Raw genomic sequence first — 26,435 nt, forward strand, 5'->3', positions numbered from 1 at the left:
GTTTATGAGAGACAATGACAAGCTCTAAAATTACACTATTAATATATATGCACGTAACGCACCTGAAAATATAAATTTTAATGTATAAATTCTGTATCTAGAAGTAGACTTTTTTGTATTTTCTCTACCCACTGGTAATATTATAAAAACGGATGATAAATACTTTCAACTTAATAGTTATTTTTACTTCCTGAGTTCCACTGTTCCTCTGAAAACATAGTTTAACCTAACCTATTCACCTATTCAGAAAGAAAAAAGAGAAACAGGTATAAAAACTACATATCCCATCAGGCATTGCAAAACCAGGAATCACGCAGCCTTGTTTCTAACCAATCGCGTTCGACGAGCCTCACGCAGATGAGCAGTTTTGCGGGAACTTTGGAGAGGAAGAGCTGTTACAACCTGCCACTTACCCACGGAAAGGTTAGTAGAATATTCTCGATCTGCTTTGAATAAGCATAATGCTCCTATGCATTTAACAGCGGATTACGAGGACAAATAATCGGCTCTGTTGTGACAAAAAAACATAATAAGACAGCTAACCGTGCTAGCATAGCAAGTTGAAATAGTCATTTTACAGTCCCCCCCCCAATACAATATCAACAACCCAATGTAACTCTCATTGATTGAGTGTGACATTAACCGCATGTTTAATCACTCTTAAAAACTTGTATCACATAAACATACTGAAACCTTATTAAATGTTAGTAGTTAGCTAGTATTAATGTTTCTTGTTTATACTTGTAACGTTTAGTAGGCCTCTAAGAAAAAACTAGTGCTGTCAAACGATTAATCGCATCCAAAATAAAAGTTTTTGTTTACAGAATATATGTGTGTGTACTGTGTATATTTATTATGTATATATTTATTGTGTCTATATATTTAAAAAAATAAGTATATGCATATAATTTATATTATATGAATATATTTAATATATAAATATAACATTTTTCTTAAATATATACATGTATGTGTTTATTTATACATGCATAATAAATATACACAGTACACACACATACATATTCTGTAAACAAAAACTTTGTTTGATGCGATTAATCGTTTGACAGAAGAAACGAATGTTCACTGTAGCTAAAGTTTATATAAATGTAATGATATGAAGTGACTACATCTGATGTTCAGCTCCAGATTTTATGAAGTTGTGAAGTGTAAAACCACATTAAACTTTTTGAATCTTTTTTTTTTTCAGTCATCCTTATTTACTATGAAGTAACATTGCTAATATGTCTGTTATAGATAATGTTGTATAAAATTAGAAAATAAGTCAAAATCCATATTATCCGTAAAGATCTTCACTTTAGTTTAATAATCGAACTTATGTTTCTCTTGTTTGATTGAGAACATTTTAAATTATTCAGTAAAATGCCACCAAAGTCCAAGGCAGATGGGGCGAAGAAAGCGAGAGCTCCAGCCAAGAGGAAACTGGCTGAAGAATTCCCACCCGGAGAAGTTCTGACGGATAATGCAAAGAAAAAATGGAAGCTTGGATCAGCTGTGGGGCAGGGAGGTTTTGGCCTGCTGTATCTTGGTAAGATTCAAAAAAACTGTCGAAAACTGTGAAGTTCTAATGCTTTATTTTGTTTTATTTATCAGTTGCTCAAATGTGAATTTGTCTTACATCTTTTAGCAAATGAAGACTCTTCAGGATCTGTTGGTGCTGATGCATCTTATGTCATTAAAGTGGTAAGGGACTTCTGTTGCTTTCGACAGATATATGTCTAGATCTTGAACTTTTTAAATGCCTGTGATGTTTGGGTGGTAAGTAATGTAATGTCAATCAATGAAAGGCATTTCTGTGACCTTTACTAGAACAATAAACCAATGTTCAAAAAAATGTTTTAAGCAACATAGATGAATTATTTGAAATGACCAACAAGCATAACTTTTATTATTATCTTAAGTAAACAAAGCAATAAGACTTATTATTACCTGATATATAATAATGTGGGTAAAAGAGTATGACTTGCATTGAAGACCATACTATCATAGACAATTGGGCTAGTAAGTAACCGTTCAGCAATGTCCTAGCAACCTTTGCATGGGAATTTAAACAAATGTTTACATTTTACAAGTAAACTAAATAAAATAATTTAGTGTTTTGGTAAAATGGCATTGCATGGAAGTGCTATAATCAGTGATGGGAATAACTAAACAGCGTTACTAACGACGTAATTTTTTTCAGTAACGAGTAATCAAACTAATTAGTACTGTTTCCCCCGTTACAACGCCGTTACCGTTTCTGACAATAAAATGTGGCGTTACTATAATGTATTATATAGCTGTATTTGACGTACCTTAAATTCTAGTGTGAAGGCGCATGGCTCGCCGTCGTTTTGTCTCTCGTGCGCAAAGAAAGCTACAGAGCGAGAGAGTCTTTCATAACATGCAGAATTGACGCGCTACATGTAAACGATATTCTTTGATGTATTTTCCTTCGGAATTCTTCAGCCTTTAACATCTGCCAGGTTCTCTGGTAGTGGGTGGAACTAATGCGCAAGCGAGAATCTCATTAGCTGGCGCTCACCTATTATCGTCCCTGTTTTGATTTTAGCAAGTCAATTCGAGCGAACGCAGACAATGTGATTAATATTCATGAGCCCAGCAGCTCATTAATCCTTAGTGCGTTTTATATTGTTATTAGTAGAATTCGTAGTAGTTTTGCTATCTTATACATTCCCATTTTTTATACAAACACTAAACGACAAACAATATCTTAAGCACCACCACCAGTCCTAAGTTCGGTCAACATGACAAATATGTATTCATACTTGGTTATTCTAATTACTGTTCTATCATCATATAATGCTAAATTATCATAATATCATATTATAATGCTTGACTGATATTGATAAGTGTCAGTAGATAAATAATGTAGATTAATATTGGGGGCATCCAAGTTATTTGACACATTTGAACATTTTTAAAAAAAGTAACAATTCTTTCCCTGGTAATTAGTTACTTTTATAATGATGTAACTCAGTTAGTATGTGTGAGAAGTAACTATAACTAATTACTTTTTTAAAGAACGTGCCCAACACTGTTGGTTTTTAAAATGCACGTGGGTTCACCTTTTTATATTTTATTCTAAATGTCAGTTATTTTTGGTGATTATTTTTTACTGTGTCTTGCAGGAGCCCAGTGACAACGGCCCTCTCTTCTCTGAACTGAAGTTCTACATGCGAGCTGCCAAACCCGATCTAAGTATGCCCTTGTGACTGCAAACACACCCTCATATGCATGATGAGCCAGACTGAAAAAAGTCGAAGAGCAACACTTTTAATTAAAGAAAATTCTGAGCTCACCATTGAGGGCCTTATGGAGACAAAGCACAACTCTCTGCCTTTGGTGGCTCTTATGGCTGCCCCAAGGCCACAGCATTGCGCTTTATTTAATAACAATCCAAATGTCAGTCTCCCCTGACAATTAACTGCTATATTACTAAGGGATTCTCATGTTTTATTCATTGGAATATTGTAATGTTGGTAAATATTTGTCCCACCAGCAGATTACCTTGCGGCACACTTGCAGTTTGGTCCCTGGGGAATACTCTTATATTACTTTGAGCATCAACAAGTTTAAAGAATAAAAGTTTTGAATGATTTAACCACTTAATTTATAAATTGATCATTTGATTGCATTTAACGGTTGTTTTGATAATCTCACTTAGTCATTTTAGAACTGATTTAGAACACTGTAGTGTTTCTTGATTTCAGTTTGAAGTGGAATAATTAATATGTTGTGAATCCTGTTTGTGAATGTTTTGTTTATTCAGTTGGGGCTTGGATGAAGTCAAGGAAAATTGACTATTTGGGAGTTCCAAAATATTGGGGCTCTGGTTTTCATGAGAAAGGTGGTAAGAGGTATGAGGAAAAGAAACAAACATTCTTTTCTAAAGTATTACATGATAAATATTAAATAACCTGACATCTTAAATGTTTTTTTTAGGAAGTTAAAAAAGTTTTTTTTTTATCTTTGATCTTTTGAACATGCTCAGTGCCATTTAAAGTAAGATGATTTCACCTAAATCTTTATGACAGGTACAGATTTATGGTCATGGATCGATTTGGAACGGACCTACAGAAGAAGTTTGAGGGAAATGAAAAGAAATTTCCAAGGAAGCTCATTCTTCAGCTGGGACTCAGACTTGTAGGTTTCTCCTAAAAGTATTTTAAAAGTAGCAAACTGCGGCAAAAATGGAAGTTATGTTTTTTTTTTTTTTTTTTTTTTTATATAGCTGACCGCTACGACAGTTGTCTTGCACTTCACTTTGACAAAGCAAATAATTGTTACAAATGTCATTGTAGAAATAGCCACTTCACATAAGCATATGTCACCCAAAATTAATTTATTTCACAATCAAAATGTCTTATAGATGGGCTTCCTAAAATAAAGTGAGCAATGCGGGAGGCCACTCTTATTTGGAATAAAATACTAATAATTATTCAACATATAAATACAAATAAATTTTATAACTATAAAATTTAAATGAAGACCTTTTACACATTACACATTTCTTTTTCCCATTGACTGTTGTGGCATTGTGGGAGAAAATCTTATATTCCTGTATTATTATAAAATCTCATATTCTAACATATCTTTCATCTCTCTAGCTTGACATTCTGGAGTACATCCATGACCATGAATATGTACATGCAGACATCAAAGCCTCCAACCTCCTTCTGTCCTACACCAACCCCAATCAGGTTTGTTTCAAGCCTTCCACATGTTTACCAGATCTCTGTTGCCATGGCTGTACAGCTCTAACTGTAGAGACGTAGAAGGCAGTGTGTGTAGACTGCAGGACTATACAGAGCTCCTGCTTCTTTTAATTGGAGTACCAGTGATTTGCAATGTAAGAAACTACTTGTCTTATTTATTATTTTTTTTTTTCCATCGGTTAATGAGATTTGGGTGAAGAAAAAAAGCAAAACAATTTAAGCCTTTAATGCGGCTCATAAACTGGTGAGATTAGAGACAGTATTGAAGCTGTCTCTAGCAAATAAGGTTTGGGGGCTGGGCAGGGGCAAATATTTAATTTGAAGATTAATAATGTATCAGTGGTGTATTATTAAGATGCTATTTTTAAAGTCACAATTTAAAACTCGGCCTCTTGGGATTAGTCGCTGCTTACTTGGTGACTCTGAGCATCCTTTTTTGCACGGGTGTTCTTTTTGCCTCTGAATACATGCTGATTGGCCAGCTATCCATTGTGTTGTGATTGGCCGAATACCTCAAGTGTGTGACGGAAATGTTATGGCACTTTCCATATTTGGAAACACACAGCGTCTTCACGACATGGCGACGGCGACGACAATACTGTAGTGTGAATAAAAGTTACAGCTTCTTTCTTTGCGTATCCTTTTGGGCGGTGTTATGCAAATCTTCCAACACAATGTGGGGAGTGTTTGAATGAGGCATGGGCGTGGATGAGTCTTAACTTTTAGAAATAATACCTCTTTGGGTTTGAGACACAAGTTTTTTTTTTACGTTTTACATGCATGAACAGCTTGTAACACTCCAAAGACAAAGGAAAACATGAAATTGAAATGTTTGTGTGTGATTGGGATTTGGTTGTTTTAAAAAATCAGTAGGCTAGACTCATTCTTTGACTTTATAACACGGAATTCTGAACTGAATGTGAATTCTTTTAACATATTCCAAAATATTTAAACTCATAAGTTAGCTGTTTGAATCAGTCTGGCAAATCTTTAGTAAACTCACAAGTCCATCCAAATGGTTAATAAATGAACAACTAAAAGTAAACACTATTTAGCAAGTCAGATGTTCATTCTGTAACCACTTGGATGAATTTGTTTCTGTTGGAAAATAAGTACGTTTTGTATTTTAAGACTTGGGAGGACAGTTTTGTATTCTTGATAATATTTTTGTGCGTTGGGTGTGCGATATGACGATTTTTGATCATGGACGATAAAAATGTCTCCACGATCTGCTTCTGAAGAAATATCGTAGTATCATTCCATCAGCTGCAGTTTTGGCGCCGCCGTATCAATATACTGTACAACGCCACATGCATTCACATCAGTGTTAACTCAGTGGTAGAGTTACTCGCACAGGACACTGCACTTGCATTCGCAATCATAAAAGTACATTATTTGCATGTGCTTTAAAGCCTTACTTACTGGTTAACACTAGAAGTCCCAGAGAGCAGCCATTTGGCTTTTCTACCTATAAAACCCGCTGGACAGCCGATGGGCTGGAAGGCTTTAGGCTAATATCCTTAATCAGCTGTGAACAGTTGCTTTTGTTATGTAAACAATGTGGGGCCATGCTGAGCCACTTCAAGGAAACTTGTGTTTCACAGCCATCTTAGGGAGAAATCAACACGCATGTTTTTTTTCCTTTGTTGCTGAGATTTATTGATAAAAACAGTACAAAATAAAATAAAAAAGAAACCAACCATTTGTACACATATTTACAAATAATATTAAAAAGTACACGCCGCACTTTGTGGTGTTGTAAAGGGTGACAGTGTTTGGCTTCCTTTTGGTGGTATTATCAGTCTGAATCACGCTGTGCATGCTGCACGTTTCATTCACATGCTGTTCTGAAGAGCACTTTTTCTTAGCATGTACACCCGAAGCGCACGAAAAAACCTGTTAAACAGCGCCTGATTACTTAACTAAGTTATCTTTAGCGCTGATACTGTCAAAACACACAAGGTTTATGTATAGGCTCAGTTGGTTAAGTCTAAAATGAAAGTAAACAGCTGAGAGAAAACGGATACTTGCCTATATATTAGATGCGTGAAGGTCTTAAACGGACAGTATTAAACATGCTGCCGACTGTCATTAGAGGGATAGTTCACCCTAAAATGTCATTTCTGCCATTATTTACTCACTCACATGTTGTCCCAAACCTGTATTAATTTCTTTCTCGTACTGAACACAAAAGAAGATATTTTGAATAATGTGGGTAATCAAATAGTTGTTGGTCCACATTGAATTTGATACTATGGGAAAAAATACTATGGAAGTCGCTGTGGACCAGCAACTTATGAGTGAGTAAATGATGGTATAAAAATAAAATGCCAAAACACAAACAGACAAATCACTCACTACTCTTGACTGAAAAAACTTTAATACAGTTGCTTTAATAGGTATATATATGTATATGTTTTATTTTTATATTAGTTCATTAAATTTCTTGAATGCTCCTGCTAAATACACCTATTGCACCTGAAAATAAAGCACTGTTTGTTTTATTTGTATATTATTTGTATTTGTAATGTGCATCTTTCTTCTCATTTTTTAATAACAGATAAAATGATGACTTTTTTAAAGATTTTTTCTTCGCCCACTTTGGCCTAAATATCCATTCTTTTTAATATTCTTTTTTTTTTACCTTGAAAGGCTTTGTCTTTATAATAGGGAAATTACAAAATAGAAAAAGCAACATGAAAAAGAATTGTGATTAAAATCGTGACAATTCTAAAAAAAATCGTGATGTGATATTTTTGCTATATCGCTCCCACCCCTAGTTGGGTGTTGATGCTGGTGGTTTCTAATCAGCAGCACCAACTTTGAACACCTCATGACAAAGTTTAGTTAAAGTTTTTTATTTTTTTTTATTTTGTGATGTTTGTCACTGTAGGTGAGCTGTTAATCTTTGTTGTTGCAAATTGGCGTATGCAGTTAGTTCTGAGACACTACCTGGACACAAACAATTTTGCACTTTTTGAGGAGGTAATAGGTGCACCTGCAATTTGTGCACTGTCTGTTTTGGTATCCTTGGAAGGCTGTTAACTGCTTCCTGTTGCTTTGAAAACAAAGTGCTAATTGTCAGATCTCTTTTATAAGTGACACATACTGCTAATTGGCAATCCGACTGTTTGCAGCTTCAAATGTGATTTATTTGTATTAATCTTCAATTATGGTATACTTTATTATATTGGGTGTTATATCTCTAAGTAATTTTTAATTTCCCAGTCATTTTTTTCCATAATTGTTTTAGCAGTGCTTTGCATTTTTGTTGTATAATAAGCATTTGATTTTGACTATTTTTTTAACCCAGGTATATTTAGTGGATTATGGACTGGCCTACAGATATTCTCCAGAAGGAGTTCCAAAGGAGTACAAAGAAGACCCAAAGAGGTGTCATGATGGGACCATCGAGTTCACTAGTACTGATGCACACAAAGGAGTCGGTAAGAAATTGTAACAGTCAGTTCTATTGGTCACTCTTAAAGCTAATACTTTAGGCCTAGGTGAGTCCCTATGGCCTGAAAATACTTTTTTTCCCTATAGCCTGAAAGTACTTTTTTCTTTAACCCCTGGTGGATCAGGTAGCACACATCTGAGCAGTCATTTAAGTGTTAATTATATAGAACATCACATTGAGATTATTACATTATTAAGAGGAATCCTATTTTTAAATGTTGATGTAATGGTACTTTGCATCGAATACTACAAAGGTGGGCTATCCTTTAAAAATAGCCTCTGATACATGCATATTACATTTCAGCCCCTTCAAGAAGAGGAGACCTGGAAATTATGGGCTACTGCATGATCCAGTGGCTTTGTGGCCGTCTACCCTGGGAGGACAAACTTCAGGATCCACTGTATGTCAGAGACTCCAAACTCAGGTGACTGTCTTTAACCTTACTTGTGGTATTTCAGGTTTAACTTCTTTTTGAACTACAATGTAATCTACCTATATTCTAATCTACCTATTTTACCTATCTTTTTTTTGGGGGGGGGGTAATGAATAACTAATATACCTCTTTGCAGTATAACTAATTCATTTTTTACATTAATTTCCTTACTGTAAATTTCTTTATACAGATAATAATGGATTAAATTTAAAGTGCCCCTATTTTGCCATTTTTAAGGTTGCTAATATTGTTTTGTGAGTCTCCTAAAATAGGTTTACATGCATCCAAGGTAAAAAAAAACTTTAGTTTAAAAAAAAAAAAAAAAAAACTTTAATTTGAACTCATTTCTAAATGATTCTAAACGACTCGTGCGAAGCAGTTCAAAGATCCAGTCTCTCTAAACCCCTCCTTTCCGTGAGCCCTCGCTGCTGTGATTGGTCAGATGGCGCAGTCCTTTGTGATTCGTCTACCACGTACAGTGCGAATGATAGCCCATGGGCGGACATTATGCAAATGTGTTACTTTGTGACGTACAGCCGTAACAGAATAAGATTTGAATTCCTAACGACTCGTTTAGTTAATTGCGAGCCAATACAATAACTTTATATATCGTGCACTTTCGGCTTCACAACTTTGCAGAAAGTTTGTTCACATACTGCTACATGACACACTGCATGAAAGGTAATATTCGAAAAGGCATAATAGGGGCACTTTAATGAATTGTAATATTTATGCATTTAAGATTTTGATTTAGTTTGATCCATTTTTAAATATCCTTCTCCTCAGGTGTAGAGACAATATCGATGAGTTCTTGAAAAGCTGTTTCCCTGCAAAAAATATACCAGGTGAGGCAAAACTCAGCAATTTTATATTTATTATATAGTTTGTAATACGGTAGGTTAATCTTAAATCTTAGGAAATTTCTTACAGCTAAATGGGGTTTAAGCATATTTATTTTTTAACTGTGTCGCGATCGCAGAAGCACCTGTGAATTCTGCAGTATTGCTTTTTGTTTGTCTGCCAAGCAGTAATTGGAGTGACGCACTTTCGAGCTCTGATGCGCAAACAAGAGTGCAAGGGCCTCTTCTCTTGATAATGAGTGTGGACCTGGTGATTTAGTCTTAATTAGAGCTAATCTATCAGCTCTGTGCTAATTCCCAGCAACTTCTCGCACTTTCTTTAAACTGAAGCATGACCGCTTTATTTATTTATTTATATATATATATCACACACACACACACACACACAGTCATGGCCAAAAATATTGGCACCCTTGTAATTCTGTCAGAAAATGCAACCCTTCTCTCAGAAAATTGTTGCAGTTGCAAATATTTTGGTACTTAGTTTATTTTTTTTTGTTTGTATTGGAACAACACAAAAAAACAGAGAAGAAAAGTGAAATCTGATACAATTCCATACAGTACAATGCACTGTACAAAATTATTGGCACCCTTAACTTAATATTTGGTAGCACCCCCTTTGGAAAAAAAATACTGAAATCAATCGCTTCCTGTAACCATGAATGAGTTTCTTACACCTCTCTACTGGAATTTTGGACCACTCTTCTTTTGCAAACTGCTCCAGTTCATTCAGATTTGAAGGATGCCTTCTCCCAACTGCTGTTTTGAGATCTCTCCACAGGTGTTCTCTGGGATTCAGATCTGGACTCATTGCTGGCCATTTCAGAACTCTCCAGCACCTTGTTTGTAACCATTTCTGAGTGCTTTTTGAAGTGTGTTTCGGGTCATTGTCCTGCTGGAATACCCATGACCTCTGGTGGAGACGCAGCTTTCTGACACTGGCCACTACGGTGCGCTCCAAAATTCTTTGGTAATCATCAGATTTCATGATACCATTCACACAGTCAAGGCATCCAGTGCCAGAAGCAGCAAAGCAACCCCAAAACATCTTTGAACCTCCCCCATGTTTGACTGCAGGGACTGTGTTCTTTTCTTTGAAGGCCTCATTTCTTTTTTCTGTAAACAGTGCCATGATGTCCTTTACCAAAAAACTCTACTTTTGTCTCATCTGTCCACAGTTCGTTCTCCCAGAAGGATTGTGGTTTTGTCACATAAGTTTTGGCAAACTCCAGTCTTGCTTTTTTTATGCCTTTGTGTCAGCAGTGTTGTTCTCCTTAGTCTCCTATCATAGCGTCCCTTTTCATTCAGATGGCGATGGATAGTGCGAGCTGACACTGTTGTACCCTGTGTCTGCAGATCAGCTTGAATTTGTTTGGAAGTTAATCAGGGTTTTTTATCCACCATTCGAACAATCCTTTGTTGTAATTTTTCATTAATCTTGCTCTTCCGTCCACATCAGTGCCATGGGCTGTAAACCACTTGCGCACAGTGGACACAGGAACATTAAGATCTCTGGAGATGGACTTGTAGCCTTGAGATTGTCCACATTTTTCCACAATTTTTTCTCTCAAATCCACAGACAACTCTTAACGCTTCTTTCTTTTCATCATGCTAAGTGTGACACACAACACAAAGGTTGAGTCAACTTTTCTCCATTGTAACTGGTTGCAGGTGTGATTACTATATTGCCCACACCTGTTATTTGCCACATGTGTGTCTATATATAAATTACAGGAGCATCACATGCTTGAAAAGCTATTATTTTTTACAATTTTGACAAGGTGCCAATAATTTTGTCCAGTCCATTTTTGAGTTCTGTGTGAAATTGTATCAAGTTTCTTCTGTTTTTTTGTGTTGTTGCAGTGCAAACAAAAACAATAAGCACGTGAATACCAAAACAGAGAGAAGTGTTGCATTTTCTCACAGAATTGCAAGTGTGCTGATATTTTTGGCCATGACTATATATATATATATATATATATATATATATATATATATATATTACACACACACACACACACATTTTCTGTTGACAGATTGTTTTGTGAAATGTATAGCAAATATCTGTCTAGTGTGGTGCCACAAAAAAGTGACTGACCACAGATGCTGCTTTTGCTGCTGCTTCATTAATTTCATATTTGTCAATAAATATTATCAGTCACAAATTGACATAGAAATAGTCGGATAAGATTATAATATCAAAAATTTTGATTCTGGATCTAATTTTTTACCTTATATTTTCAATGTAATCTTTGACTTTTTGGACCCACATGTTTGTATATATGCATATAATAAACAGCGCATTGTATCAGATAGCCTGCTCGACCACAAAACAATTAAATAAATGAAAGATGAAGTTTTTAAATAAACTTGTTTTTCACCCTTCTCCGTTGTCGATTGCATTGCCTAGTTTTGCAGTCAGTGTGTGGCAGTCTGTACTTTTGCAGAACTTTAGGGTGTTCTTTCTTTGTTTCGTTTAAAAATCAAAGATGTCATTGGCTCCCTTTGCTCAGTCGCTGATGTGATGGCAGTTCTTAAGCCCTGTGACAGCCGCGCGGCAGACGGCGAGATCCCTCCTCAGGCTGTTGTCTTGTGCGTACACGCCACATCACAACACCGAGGTGATGGGAGGCGGCACTGTTAGCACGGCCATCACGAGTAATTCTGTTTGGTGTGACTATTTTAGCAGCCGACAGTAAACAACAGTTTGTGAGTGGAGAAGTATAAGGAATAAAGTGACAAATGTCAAACCCTCTCCTCTAAACTTAGCCTGAAGGTTAAAGTGTGAGCGCCTGCTGTGAAGACACTGCCCTGCAGGGACTGTTCTGTCTTTCCTGCACAATGCTAAATGCACAAATATAGGTGCACATGCACTTTATTAACGTCGGACTTCTGCATGTTGATTTGAGATTAACTTTGAGACAGAGGGCCAAGTAACTTTCGCATAATCACACACATAAATGCTCTTCGTTTGTTTATTGACCCAGAAGTGTCTTTAACTCTGTGCAGCTGTATTGCTAAGTCTGAAAAATAAATCCATTTGCATTAAGATTAAATTGTTGTGCTTAATGTCTTTTTCAATTTCTAGAGGAAATGAAGAAGTTCATGCAAGAGGTCAAGGCTCTCGGATACACAGACAAGCCAGATTATGCAAAATTGCGAGGAATTTTGCAGCAAGGCCTGAAGAGCATAGGGGTGACCGACGACAAAAAGCTGGACTTCGGTGTGTCGACCAACGGCGCAGGTCAGCCCTCTGTCAAGGTGAGAGCCACCTTCAGTACAACATCAAATAGCTGACCTCTGTCGCACTCCCTCATTCACGGTGAATTGAAAATACTGCGACAGTCCCTTTTTGAAGCCCGCCGTTTAAAAACGAGCCCATTTCAACATCCTATAATTTGTTTACCTTTTGAAAGCAGATTCAAATTTGAAAATGCCCACACACGATCCGAGACTAATTGCTCGGGTTAGTAGGAAATGGTGTCGAGTGCATTGATTTTCAAATGCGATTAACGTGTGATGCTTTTAATAAACGTTTCTTGAGCTTATTTGGATTCTTTTTTGCTGTCGACACACAGACGTGCCCTCATTTTACCTCAAAGTGTCTTTATGTTAATATTGGTAAGAATTAGATATTTATTTTCAGTATTTCTCTCTGCTTTTCTAATGGTGGAATGCCATTTGGCTTTAGTTTATTATCTTATATTGCAGTCAATACCCTCAAGGTGTCAGGTGGTATGAGATCTCACTCCTCTGAAATAAAGAGGTTATTAATTGCTGATTTGTTTTGTCTGGATTTGAAGTTAAATGATCTTTAGAAGTGAATTCTGCAGCCGTGGTGTTTGTTTTTTGTGTATTTCATGTAAAACAAACCGTCCGAGCCCACAAAGATGCCCTTGATGGCATATACTTTGGGAAAACGATAAGACTGTGGCTTCATTCATGGGGTCCGGCACAAAGAGCTCTTGGCAACAAAGCTGTCTGCATCTCAGGTTCTCTCTAGCGCCCGGGTGTTTATCCCAGTGGCCCCTCCTCTTCCTCCCACAGACAGGTCCTGAGTGCCTGTGTTTATTCCCTGCTAATGTATCACAAATTTGCTGACACGGTAACCTTGGAGTCGGCGCGGGCCGGCAATCAGTGAGCCGCACTTACGACAGGGGAGGGGACGGACTCTCCTCGCTTCCCACAATGCAGTTTGCATATGGAAGGTGCCACCAGGGAGCTGGCCCATGCCAGCTGAGGGTTACCTGCCCACTGCCGTTATTGTATGTAATTATCGAGCCAATCTGTTCAGCTCAGCAGGGTCTGAATGGTAATCATGAGGCAGCAATTGGCAAAATGGAAGGGAAATGTGAGGGGGTGTGGGGGGAGCTAGTAAGTTTGATAGTTCAAGTCCGAGAGAGGGGCGAGCATTCATTATGCAGTTTGAGTGAAGAAAAGGGAGAATTTGATTGCTGTCATTAAGTGCATCTTCTTCATAACCTCTGGTTCGGTTAGTACGATTTCCTTGAATTGAGGACTTGAGCTTCTTTGCTAGAATTTTCATTTGAGGAGAAAAAAACAAGGATTTTTGATTGATGAAATTGTTCAAATAGATTGACTTATTCCAAACTTTATTATTTGGAATTCTAAGAAAATTTCCCAACATTAAAATCTGTTTCCTGCCCAGAACGGGCCATTTCCAGTGTCAAAATGCATTGCCATTCAACAAATTGGGGTTTGTAAGATTTTTCATGTTTTTGAATAAGTGAATATGTCTCTTATTCTCTTTTTCTTTTCTTTTTTTTTTTTTTTTTTTTTTTACATATATAACGTATATTACATATATGGTACAGTGTATGGTATATATGGTTATATTCTATATACAGTGCAGTAATTTTGTGAAATTTTGCAAACCAATTTAAAATACCTCTTTTTATTTGAATATATTTTAAAATGTAATTTATTCTTGTGATGACGACAACTGAATTTTCATCAGCCATTTCTCCAGTCTTCAGTGACGCATCATCCTTCAGAAATCATTCTAATATGCTGATTTGGTGCTCAAGAAACATTCTTATCAACAATTCTTTATATGATCAGTATTTAAAACAAGGATTCTCTGAGGAATAGAAGGTTCAAAAGAACAACATTTTTGATCAATTTCTTTGCGTTCTTGCGAAGTAGAACTATTTCTTTCTTTGTGCAAAAAAAAAAAAAAAAGCATCCTGACCCCAAACTTTTAAACGGTAATGTACACGTATTGGGTTTGACATTCAAATTATTTTATTTGTTCTTGCTGGATTTACTGGATAGCTAAATTGTAATTTCATTTTCTCAAGCGTTCACAATGCTCAAGGTGCACGCAATAGTTTCCATGTGTATACTGAGCAAAAGGTCCCTTCTTAATATTTGATTTGAACTTCCTCCAAGGTTGCTCTAGGCAAGTGAATTGACCACTGCTCTTCCATCTTTTCCATCCCCTTTTTTGTGTCTTTATTTTTGATTGGAAGGCTCCCAAGCGAAAGAAGGCAGAGCAAAAAGGCCAGTCTGCTGATGAAACTGAAGGCGCCCCTGCAAAGAAGAGGAGAGCTCCTCAGAAGAAGGGTAAGTCATGTTTAGACTTTAGCGTTGACCTGTTCACTTATTAGCAATATCAGTAACTTTGGGTTTGGTAAATGTTTTAAACCGAATGTGTAACCTGTTTAGATGTGAATGGGGCTAAAAAGACGGCAAGTCCTGCAAAGCGTCCAGCGAAGAAACGAGCTCAGGCCTCATCTGAGCCAGCGGTGAAGAAAAGCAGAGGAAGGCCTAAGAAGAACTCTTAATCCTCTTCGCACTCGAGTTCAGGTTGTTTCCTTTTTGTATCTTTTAAATTGTCTGGTCTGTATTTGTTCTCTGTGGTTGCATTTTCTTAAACTTTAGCAGCTTGTTGGGCACACTCTCTCGCAGTGAAATGAAAATAAATAAGGGTAAAAAAAAAAAACACAGTGGCTTTGAGTTGTGAGTTATTTTCATTCCTTTGTAATGCCTTGAATAATCAAGCCTATGCGGATGAGGTCCAGGGGGGATTGCTTTGCCCCCGATAAGGAAATCCCTGAAGGAGCTCAGAGTCCCGACTCTTCCCCCGCCACATTTTTCCCTTGTTGTTGTGCTATGAAAGCTGCCATGTGGCTGGCACTCCGACGTCTGTGGGAGAGGCGAGCTGGTCTTTGATACCTGCATCGAGGCAGGCGAACGTGTGTCAGACGCCACTGAGCCGGGTACGTGCTTTTGGTGAAGGGGGCTCTGCGCCTTTCCACTCAGCTGCCATTTGATCAGGTGGAGACAAAAGACTAGAACTTGGGTCCTACTTTCTGTGTCACTCTCGTTTGAGTCTTTCTTAACTTCCTGTTCTCCGCTAGGAAATGGCTTCAAAGAGCTATCATTAAAAGTTAGTTGTGGCTGCACCACTTGTTATGCATTGTAACTTTATCGCTGGTTTTGATAATGCACCGACAGCATTCGCAGGCGTATTTTTAGGTCCAAATGTCATCTTCAATTGTTTGCTTTGTAATCGCAGTAAAATTGATATGACATTGAGGGGACAGGAATAATTTGATGAGGACAGGTTAGAATACATGAATAATAGATATGGCATGTATACAGGGTCATGACTGGAAGAGCAGGGTTATGTTTTCCAAGAGTTTGGGGAAATGCACTTGTAATAGATAGAAACAAACTCAGTCATGTGTATTTGTATTGTTTTTTTTCATGAACACATTTCATGATTCAGTTCTCTTTCACAGGCTCTGCTTTTGATTTGATTCTTATGCACATTCAGATTTTTTTGGCTATATTGCAATTAGAATGTCTGTTTTGCTTACAAATTAATAATAATCAATCTGTTCAATCTTTGTCATAAATTATACAGCATCAGAAAAGAGAGCTGTAAAAATGTAGCATTTCAGACTGATTCAAACTGTTAACTTATTTTAAACTTTTATGCTCAGTCATTTTTGAATTGGACTACACCAGTCACGTTGTATGTTGGTATTTTTTATTTATTTTTTTGCATGCAACTGAGTAATTGGCATAGGGTAAAAGATTTTTCAAATGAAATTCATAATTAATTGGAGAATCTGTGTTTTTACCCTGCCCTAGATGAATCTGAATTCTTGAATTAGATTTTTCAAATCTGTGAAATTTGACATGTCCCATCAGTAAAGCCCAAACCATTAAAACCTGAGTAAGGGATATTAACTGGAGTTGCCAAACCATTGAAAATTAAACTTAAATTTGTGTAGTTCCCAAAGACCCCAAGTGTGAACTTTCTTTTAACGCAAAACCGATTGCAGTTATGTCCATTATATTCTGCTCTAGGTCAGATGCAGCAACAAAAGAAAAAGTACACCAAAACCATCGTTGGTGCTTTTATACCCAATTTGCTCATTTCAGAGCTCCTCTGAGGCCAATCTCCCACCTTTCACCCTCTCTGATTTCCTTGCTGAGGGAGACCAGAGCCTGGGTTGCCTTGTTAACTTTAGTTAGACTCTGTTGGCCCAGCAATAACAGTGAAAGCGGAAGATGTTTCTCCTAATGTTTGTTTTCAGAGCGGAGCCGCGTGAGCCCCGAGCTGATGCCGGCATCGATTGTTCCAACAGTGAGGACTAAAGTGCACCCCTGTGTGCTTTCTTCCCCTTCCTCACCACTGACCTTCAGGGCGCACAGCCATTGCTCCGCAGTAGGGGGCAGTAGTACATAATGATTGCACAGCTGGGGGGTGGTGGGTGGGGGAGGTAAACCTTAAACACAACATTACCACCTGTACCTCACCAGAGGACATGCTGCTTTGATGGGCTTGACTGTGGCCATTGATTGACCTGTGTTTATATCCACTCTCTTAGGTTCTCAGAGTTTGTCTTGGGCTGTTGGGGTTTGCTGGAGGGCTGCATGCTGGAAAATAATTTCTCCACGCAGAGGTTTCACTGGCTCTCTGCTTTCCTTAACATTTTGGAAGTGGGTTGGTTGTTATTAATGGTTACTTGTGCTCTTGCGTTGAAACTTTTGGCTTTTATTGACTAGCTGTGCTCTTGAAACTTTGCGGATTAGTGAATGGTGTGATAGTTCTCCATTTATTATATTAAAACAGAGTCAAATAATGATTGCTTTAAATAAAGGCAAAATTGCAGGGACTGGCAGAAGGGAAATTTTGTATTTGTTTATTTATTAGCGATACATTAGTAGTCAAATGTTTGGGGTCAGTAAGTTGTTTTTTTTTTTGTTTTTGTTGAAAAATTTATATTTTTGTTCTCCAAGAATGCATTAAATTGATTAAAAGTGACCGTAAAGACTTGTATTGTTACAAAAGTTATCTTTCAAGAAAATTTTAACTTTTAATCAAAGGATCCTGAAAAAATGGATCACTGTTTCGACAAAAATAGTAAGCAGCAAAAGAGTTTTCAACATTAATAATAATAAGAAATGGTTCTTGAGCACCAAGTCAGCAAATTAGAATGTTTTCTGAAGGATTATGACACTAATGGCTGCTATTACAGAAAAAATATATACATTTTAAAAATAAAACATGAAAATAGTTAAAGATAGTTAGTTATAATAATATTTTGCAATATTGCTGTTTTTCCTGGATATTTGACCAAATAAGTGCAGCCTCGGTGAGATTTCTTTGGAAAACAGAAAACAAAATCTTACCAACCCCAAACTTTTGAACAGTTGTGTGTGTGTGTGTGTGTGTATATATTTAAACTGCTTCATGATTTAACACTTTCTGTTTTACAGAAGCATGTAAATTCACCTAGATCAGTTCCCAGTGCCATGTGATTTTGGAAACTTATGGCAGCATATTGGAAACTGCAGTGCTGGCATTTATTTGTCTTACAGAAATTTGACATTCAGAGCCACGTTAGTATCTTAAAAAGGGAAGGGGATGGTTGGCAGCTGCAGTGATAGAATGGAAAAATTAAAGGTCGTCAATGATGGTTCCAAGCTAATTATAATCGCAGACTTCATACTTTTTACTTTGTTGCAGTCATTTCTTTTCTGTTAGGGCATCTGATAAATTTGTCCGGCTCGTGTCTTCATTTGTTTGTTTTGGGGGCATAAAATTATTTATATTTATTTTTTTTCAGATTTATCAACACCTGCTCTATTTTTCTTCTCTCTCGTTCTCCCTACCTTTAGATGAAATAAATTTCACTGTTATTGTGTTTGTATTTATTCCCATCCCCATGTGCCCCCATTCCGAAATACCCACACATGGAAAAAGAAATATACCGATTTTACATGGCAGAGAGAGAAAGAGCTCTTTCAATGCAGTTATGGTACATTTGCGATTCTAGTTGTGTGTAAATATTAGAAAACAGCAGGTTCTCACATTCACCGAGGAAAGGCATAGCAATGGGGCTAAGATGCGCGTTCTTATCGGTATTGTATTCACACTACACCGTCCTCCTGCTGTTTCTAATCTGCCGCCGCCGCTGTGAGCAAAACTGGACAGGCATTTATTGTCCCAGCAGGGGTATGCTTGACAAGAGAATGTTAAACACTCCACTACCTGCAATTTTCAAAGGTGATACTACACATGATAAAATGTAGATACACGCTTAATTTCTGTTTTGGGGGAAACAGGGGAGAAACTCTAAAAAATAAATAAATGAACAGATTTTTCTGTTTCTTTTCCGCATTATGGGCTTCATTCTGCAAACGTGGTGTGTGCTTTTACTGTTTGCACATAGAAAAAGCTGTCTCTCGTAAGCTGTCGATCCTCCAGGCAAAAGACTTGTCCAAAACGAAAGTGCCAAGTCCAAGTCTGCGGGCCAAATTGCAATCTTTAATTCGATTTACCCTTGGCAGCGGCGTTGAGTGGGTTTAGTGGTCATCAAAAAGACATGTTCATCAGCGTGAAGCGAGCTCTCTTACTCCGAACTGTCCATGCCATTCATCAGGACTCTCTCAGACGACTCCCTCAACCTCTCCATGTCTCAGACAAGTGATGAGTGCCAAGCATGGACCTACTAACTGCTGAGAAAACGGGTGAGAAAATAGAAGAGGCAGGAGTCTTAATTAATGTGACATGGACACATATCTCATGCCCACTGAAAGACATCTAATGAAGTGTCGGTTGATGTTCTAATGAACTCTGAAGGGGTCCTAAAGAGGATGTTCAAACTTGCGTTCCACCCCGTTAGCCCGTGGCCATTGTCTCAGTGATATCAAAATCACACTACTTAAAAAATATGCCTGGATGCTTGCTCGTGAGCTACGGGTCTTCGATTAGGTCCCACTGTCTAATGGTCTTCACGCTGGGTGTGTCGTTTAAGGAAACAAAACATATTTATTTAATCAATTTATGGGACAGTGAACATAATTTTATTAACAGGGAGTCAATTATCTTTCTTGATAGATGGCTGTGCTGATGGAAATGTTTGCTATGATACTGTAAATGCTTCGGTGGAGAGCAGTGTTGTAGGGTTTGCAATTGATACGTTCAGTCCATCTTAGTAGTATTGTCCTGGACCATCAGTTTTGCAAAAGTAACAGTAGGCAACAGTTCAGCAGGTAGCGGAGATCTTTTCTTTAGTACAGGGCCTATGGAATGCCCGGGGCAATGTCTTGCATGTGGCCTATGGAACATAGCGTACCTATTCTGAGGCAATCGAACACCACTGTTGTGGTCAGTTTGTGGCTGGATTTGTCACGGTATTTTATGAACTACCTTTAACAAGCTTTGATGGCTTTTGCAGCCTCTTATTAGAAATGCCATTTTCAGCCTTTGAGCTATAAGAACGGCCTTCTAGGAATCATGGCATACTAGGTAAGAAACAGCAATATATATTTTATATAATTTTTTCAAAAGAATAGCATGTAAATAGAGCTCGTGTTATTTTATAATGTAATATTAAAATAAAAAAATATTGTATATTCAAATATACATGGGTATATATATATATATATATATATATGTGTGTGTATGTATGTGTATATATATATATATATATATATATATATGTGTATGTATGTATATATATATATATATGTAAATATATATTAAATATCTTTAATTTTGCATATATATATATATACATACATACATACAGGTAGCATACAGGTACATCTCAAAAAAATTGAAATTTCATGAAAAAGGCCAATATTTTTGTCACTCACTTCAGAAAGTGAAACCCGTATATTATATAGATTCATTACACAGAGTGAAATATTTCAAGCCTTTATTTCTTGAAATTTTGATTATTATGGTTTACAGATAATGAAAACCCAAAATTCAGTGTCAGAAAATTTGAATATTACATAAGATCAATAAAAAAAGGATATTTTAAACAGAAATGTCAGGCTACTGAAAAGTAAGTTCATTTCTATGCACTCAATACTTGGTTGGGCCTCCTTTTGCATGAATTACTGCATCAATGTCGCGTGGCATGGAGGCAATCAGCCTGTGGCACTGCTCAGGTGTAATGGAAGCCCATGTTGCTTTGATAGCGGCCTTCAGGTCATGTGTATTGTTGGGTCTGGTGTCTCTCATCTTCCTCTTGACAATATCCCATAGATTCTCTATGGGGTTCAGGTCAGGCGAGTTTGCTGGCCAATCAAGCACAGTAACACCATGGTCATTGAACCAGCTTTTGGTACCTTTGGCAGTGTGGGCAGGTGCCAAGTCCTGCTGGAAAATTAAATCAGCATCTCCATAAAGCTTGTCAGCAGAAGGAAGCATGTAGTGCTATAAAATTTCCTGTTAGATGGCTGCGTTGACTGTGGACTTCGGAAAACACAGTGGACCAACACCAGCAGATGACATGGCAGCCCAAATCATCACTGACTGTGGAAACTTCACACTGGACTTCAAGCAACATGGATTCTGTGCTTCTCCACTCTTCCTCCAGACTCTGGGACTTTGATTTCCAAATGAAATGCAAAATTTACTTTCATCTGAAAAGAGGAGTTTGGACCACTGAGCAACAGTCCAGTTCTTTTTCTCCACAGCCCAGGTAAGACGCTTCTGACGTTGTCTCTGGTTCAGAAGTGGCTTGATATCCCTTTTCCTGAAGACGTCTGAGCGTGGTGACTCTTGATGCACTAACTCCAGCTCCAGTCCACTCCTTGTGAAGCTCTCCCAAGTTGTTGAATCAGCTTTGCTTGACAGAATTCTCAAGCTTGCGGTCATCCCTGTTGCTTGTGCACCTTTTCCTACCCAAATTCTTCCTTCCAGTCAACTTTGCATTTAATATGCTTTGATGCAGCACTCTGTAAACAGCCACACCTTTCAGTAATGACCCTCTGTGACTTACCCTCTTTGTGGAGAATTTATACTGTATGGATGGTCATTAATTGAAACTCAAATGTTCTAAATATTAGTAAATATTCTAATATTTTGAGATACTGATTTTTGACTTTCATGAACTGTAAGCTCTAATCATCAAAATTAAAACACAAAACTTTAGAAACTTTTTGTTTTACTTTAAATTTAATGAATCTAAAATATATGCAAGTTTCACTTTTTCAAATGTTACGAGAAAAAAATGAACTTATTCATTCATCACGATATTCAAATTTTTTGAGATGTACCTGTGTGTGTGTGTGTGTTTGTGTGTGTATATACACACACACGTATAGAGTTAAATATTAAAGAAATACAATTGTAATGTTTTTTATGTACATTTTTATAATTGTAATTTGTTGTCAGATTGAGTGCAAAATAAGAATATCAAAATAAGATACAAATGTGTAAGATTTGTGATTTTTGCCGCCTTTTTTTTATTTTATTTTTCTAGAATTACGATGATGGTGATGATGATGAACCGTCAGGTTGCGAGAGCCCTCTGAGAGAGTGGTTCCCATAGTATAACATCATCAGCTTCTCCAGCTCCCAGCAGCAGCTTATGCTTGAGGGCTTCAAACAGCCCTGCGGGTTCTATTGTGGTGTCCGGCTTGCGGGGAGGAGAAGCGACCAGCTCAGGTTTCATGAAGCACCACTACTTGACACAAAAAAGGGCCAACCTTGCTGACCCTCTGCCCTCTCCCACCATTGTGTTATTGCTCTGTTGCTGTGGCTCCAGCCACCAGATTGGTTTGCTCAGGAATGGGAGAGGATGTGTCTGCCGCTCCATCTGTCAGACCGAGGATCAAATAATAGGATTTTCTGTCCTGGAATTGAAGATAATTGCAGTCTCTATTCCGCTCCCTAACCGTATGATATTAACCTTGCGCTCCTGAGCCCACACTGGGGGCAGCACTTGGACCAGATGGCACTGTGTTTTGATATCCGATCTAGGCGAGGAGGTCAAGTTGAAGTTCAAGTCCAAAGGACCGCTGTCCCTGCCTCCGCAATAGAGGTGTCATTCAAATAGAACGTCCTTAACATTACTAGTTCTTTGCTGGGAAGACAAAATGTAGAAGCAAAAGAGCAGTTATACATACGGTGCGCTGCTGAGGGTGAGGACATAAACCATTTATACACACCGAGGTCACGGTGGGAGAGGCCATATAGGTCGCAAGAGGCTAGCTTTGGGGACATGAGCAGTGTCGGCGAGTAGATTTAGTATCAAAGGTTTTTCCTGTCGCATATGGGTCGAGAGTGAGCAAGATAAACTACAAAGCCAGTCAAATGTCTCGTGTCTCATTGCTGTCCATTTGCTACTTTGAGTTTGTGAGGACATTGTGGAAAAAAAAAACATAAAGGAATACTGTCCGAATGAGAAGCAGAAATTGCTTTGTGTGATCGACTAACCCCATTACCAAATGTAATGAATGAGCCATTTGGAACACTTTTGATGATCAGTCTGCCTGCATGTGGTACGGTGGCCTCCTGTGGTGGCTTTGAGCCGAATACATAGTAATAATGTTAAATTAATAAGAAAATTAAGCTTATTAACTAGATTTGAGATTGTTTTTTGTTTCTTTTTTCGTTGCAAAATTTACCACCCAGTTCTCATCAAAATAAAATGTTATATTAAATAAATCTAAAACAATATTTATATATTAGATATACAGTGCCCTCCAAAAGTATTGGAACAGTAAGGCCAATTCCTTTATTTTTGCTGTAGACTGAAAACATTTGGGTTTGACATCAGAAGATGAATATGAGATGAGAGATTAACATTTCAGCTTTTATTTACAGGTATCATGAGCAGATCCTTTCTTTCTCCAAACTTTAGCCTTTCCATCTCTTTGGTCCATAAAGCCTTGTCCCAGAATTTTTGAGGCTCGTCTCCTATTCTTCTTGCTAATGAGTGGTTTGCATCTTCTGGTGTAGCCTCTGTACTTTTGTTCATGAAGTCTTCTGCGAACAGTAGATTGTGATACCTTCACTCCTGCCCTCTGGAGGTTGTTGCTGATGTCACTAACAGTTGTTTTAGGGTCTTTCTTTGCAGCTGTCACAATGTTTCTGTCATCAACTGCAGATGTTTTCCTTGATCTACCCGTTTGAGGTGTGTTACTTAGTACACCAGTGGTTTATTTCTTCCTCAGGAGATTCCAAATGGTTGTACTTGCTATTGCCAGTGTTTGTGCAATGGTTTGATTGATTTTTCATCTCTCAGCTTCACAATTGCTCGTTTTTCACCCACAGACACCTCTGGTTTTCATGTTGGTTACACGTCTAACTAACTATAAATGCAGTCTGCACGGATCTGAAACTGAGCGCAGACATTCAGTGCTATTTATTGTTTGAATAATCAATTAATAGGACACACCAGGGCAACAAAACACACCTGTCAGTCACATGTTCCAATACTTTTGGTAACATGAAAAATGGGTGGGTTCAAACAAAAGGTGCTATCTTCTAAGTTGTGTTTCAGATCCAGATGAAAATACCTGTAGATAAAAGCTAAAATGTTAATCTCTCATCTCATATTCATCTTTTGATGTCAAACCCAAATGTTTTCAGTCTACAGCAAAAATAAAGGAATTGGTCTCACTGTTCCAATACTTTTGGAGGGCACTGTAGATATAGATATATATAGATAGATATATATTAAATAACTCACTTACTCACTCTCTCACTCTCTCTCTCTCTCTCTCTCTCTCTCTCTATGTGTGTATATATATATGTATATATATATATAATCCAAACTTAAATTTTTTTTACATTTATTGACTTTTATCTTTCACAAGGTGACTTTATTTCTTATTTTAAACATTAATTTACAATAATCTGTTTTATGTATAAGACATAAACAGGCTTCCTTGGAATTGTTTTTGTTTTTATTCACCCAACCCTCAAGATTTTAGTTCCAAATATTGACCTTTCTAATTGTAGTTCACAAACATGATTTTCTTTATAATACCATTTTTTTCCTTTTTTCTCTTTAGATTCCCTTTCTTTACATAAACACTTCCACCTTATATGCTCCTTTTGTGGATGAATGTCTTGATTTATATAGTCATGCTCTCTACTTCCTCCATTCCCTCCCTTCCTCTGTGTGCACCTTGCATGGGATGGCGTGAAGTTATTGTAATTTAGTGATGATTTGTCACTGTCATCCTCCAGGTTCCCGCTGTATCCAGAGACTGCGGTTGGGCCCCTCTCTGGCAGGGGTGTTCCGGGGACTGCCACGTCATCTATATGGGAGCCCCATTAATAAGGGTTAAATCTGGCTAATTGTAATCCAATTAATAACAGACACAATGATCTAGCTTCCGTTTGTTATGTGAGGACCCAGCTGAAACGCTTTTGAGGGTTCACGCCCCCCCAGGTTTCGCCCGCCATTGTCGGCGTACTCAGTATGCAAGGCTAGTTTTTATTAAATCCATTGACTGGCGGCCAACGGTAGGCTGCGATGCCAGTGGCCCTCTCCGGTGCGTCTCTCTTCTTCAAAGCGGACAACTTAATGGCAACCCTGGTGTCATTATCCTTGCCATATTTCTTCCAATTACCCCTGTAATCTCTCTCTTTCTTTACATTCCAATTTAGTACAGTAAATCACGAAAAGCGGACTTTTATTGTCAATGATATATGCTGTAGTACTGAGTGAGAGAAAAATAGGAGAGTGAACCTATTTGTGTTTATGGCTTTAGAGGGAAGGAGATAAATGACCTGGCTTTTTTATTTAGTTTTAATGAAGAAGGGATTGAGGGACTCCCTGTCCCGGTGGCATTAATGTGATTTTTCCCTCTCCAAAGAAGCGCCTGCCTGTCCTCGCATTTGTTTGTGACCTAGTTGCGCTGGTCTCCGGAAAGGACATCCGGCTTTGTTTGCGTGAACATCCAGTGTCCTCCGTGCTCATAAACACACTAATGGGTTTTTCACAGCGGCAGCTGGACAGGGGTGGAGAAGGAGCGAGCACTTACAGTAAACGATCAGTGTCCCTCGATATTAAACGTCCCTCCGGCCACTAGGCTAAACGATGGTTCCATTTAGACCCTCCCCAAAGCACCCTCCTACCCACTTAAAGTCCCCGCCTCCACCATCTCCTGCTCCCGTACAAGGCAGGACCAAACAATATTAGCCGAGCCACCTTATGCTCTCCACATGAGTCCCCTCAATCGTTCAGCGTTAATTGGATACTCAGTCCCCAATTAGGTTCTTGGCCCAAAAGCAGAGCATGAAAAAACAAGACAGGTTTAGCTCCCTTCTGTGGGACTTCATTAGACGGCTACTGCTGCAACATCCTTGGGGAGAGAGAGGACAGTGCTGTGCACACACACACACGCATGCATGGTAAACACAATAGGCCAGTGACACGGCTTGAGCGAAGGGCCTACAGCATTGGGAGAGTGAGGCTGGAGAGAAGTTAATTACACACTGTGTGTTTCTCACTCATGTGAAATATTTGGAATTCATTAACAAAATCAATATGCCTTCGATATCCATGTAGAAACATAGTGTGTGTTGTAGAGTTAAAGGAATCGTTCGTTTGAATGTAGAACTTCTGTCACTGTTTACTCACCCTCATAACCTGTGAATTTTCTCTCTTCTGTGGGACACAAGTGATTTTTTTTTTCTTTACTCTTTTTCA

At 37.8% G+C, this 26,435-nt stretch overlaps 1 protein-coding gene across 15 annotated transcripts in view; it reads left to right on the forward strand.

Annotated features, from left to right (window-relative positions):
- Nucleotides 1-335: 335 nt before the first annotated feature.
- Nucleotides 336-26,435, forward strand: part of LOC306886077 (serine/threonine-protein kinase VRK1-like) — a 104,797-nt gene continuing 78,697 nt past the window's right edge. For 8 of the 15 annotated variants that reach the window (XR_013785590.1, XR_013785591.1, XR_013785592.1 and 5 more), the window contains exons 1-13: nt 336-423; nt 1,377-1,546; nt 1,646-1,701; nt 3,150-3,219; nt 3,791-3,878; nt 4,056-4,164; nt 4,629-4,721; nt 8,050-8,182; nt 8,500-8,620; nt 9,416-9,474; nt 12,578-12,750; nt 14,982-15,075; nt 15,178-15,318. Coding sequence is in view for 3 of the 15 variants with exons in the window: in XM_079442948.1 (XP_079299074.1) it covers nt 1,381-1,546; nt 1,646-1,701; nt 3,150-3,219; nt 3,791-3,878; nt 4,056-4,164; nt 4,629-4,721; nt 8,050-8,182; nt 8,500-8,620; nt 9,416-9,474; nt 12,578-12,750; nt 14,982-15,075; nt 15,178-15,296 (1,281 nt within the window). In the remaining 12 variants the exon portion in view is untranslated. Of the gene's footprint in view, nt 424-1,357; nt 1,547-1,645; nt 1,702-3,149; nt 3,220-3,790; nt 3,879-4,055; nt 4,165-4,628; nt 4,722-8,049; nt 8,183-8,499; nt 8,621-9,415; nt 9,475-12,577; nt 12,751-14,981; nt 15,076-15,177; nt 15,443-17,354; nt 17,467-26,435 lie in introns of those variants that run through there. The other 7 variants (XR_013785594.1, XR_013785595.1, XR_013785599.1 and 4 more) reach the window with 5 other exon arrangements.

Source organism: Barbus barbus (assembly GCF_936440315.1).
Source record: "Barbus barbus genome assembly, chromosome: 20".
NCBI lineage: Eukaryota > Metazoa > Chordata > Actinopteri > Cypriniformes > Cyprinidae > Barbus > Barbus barbus.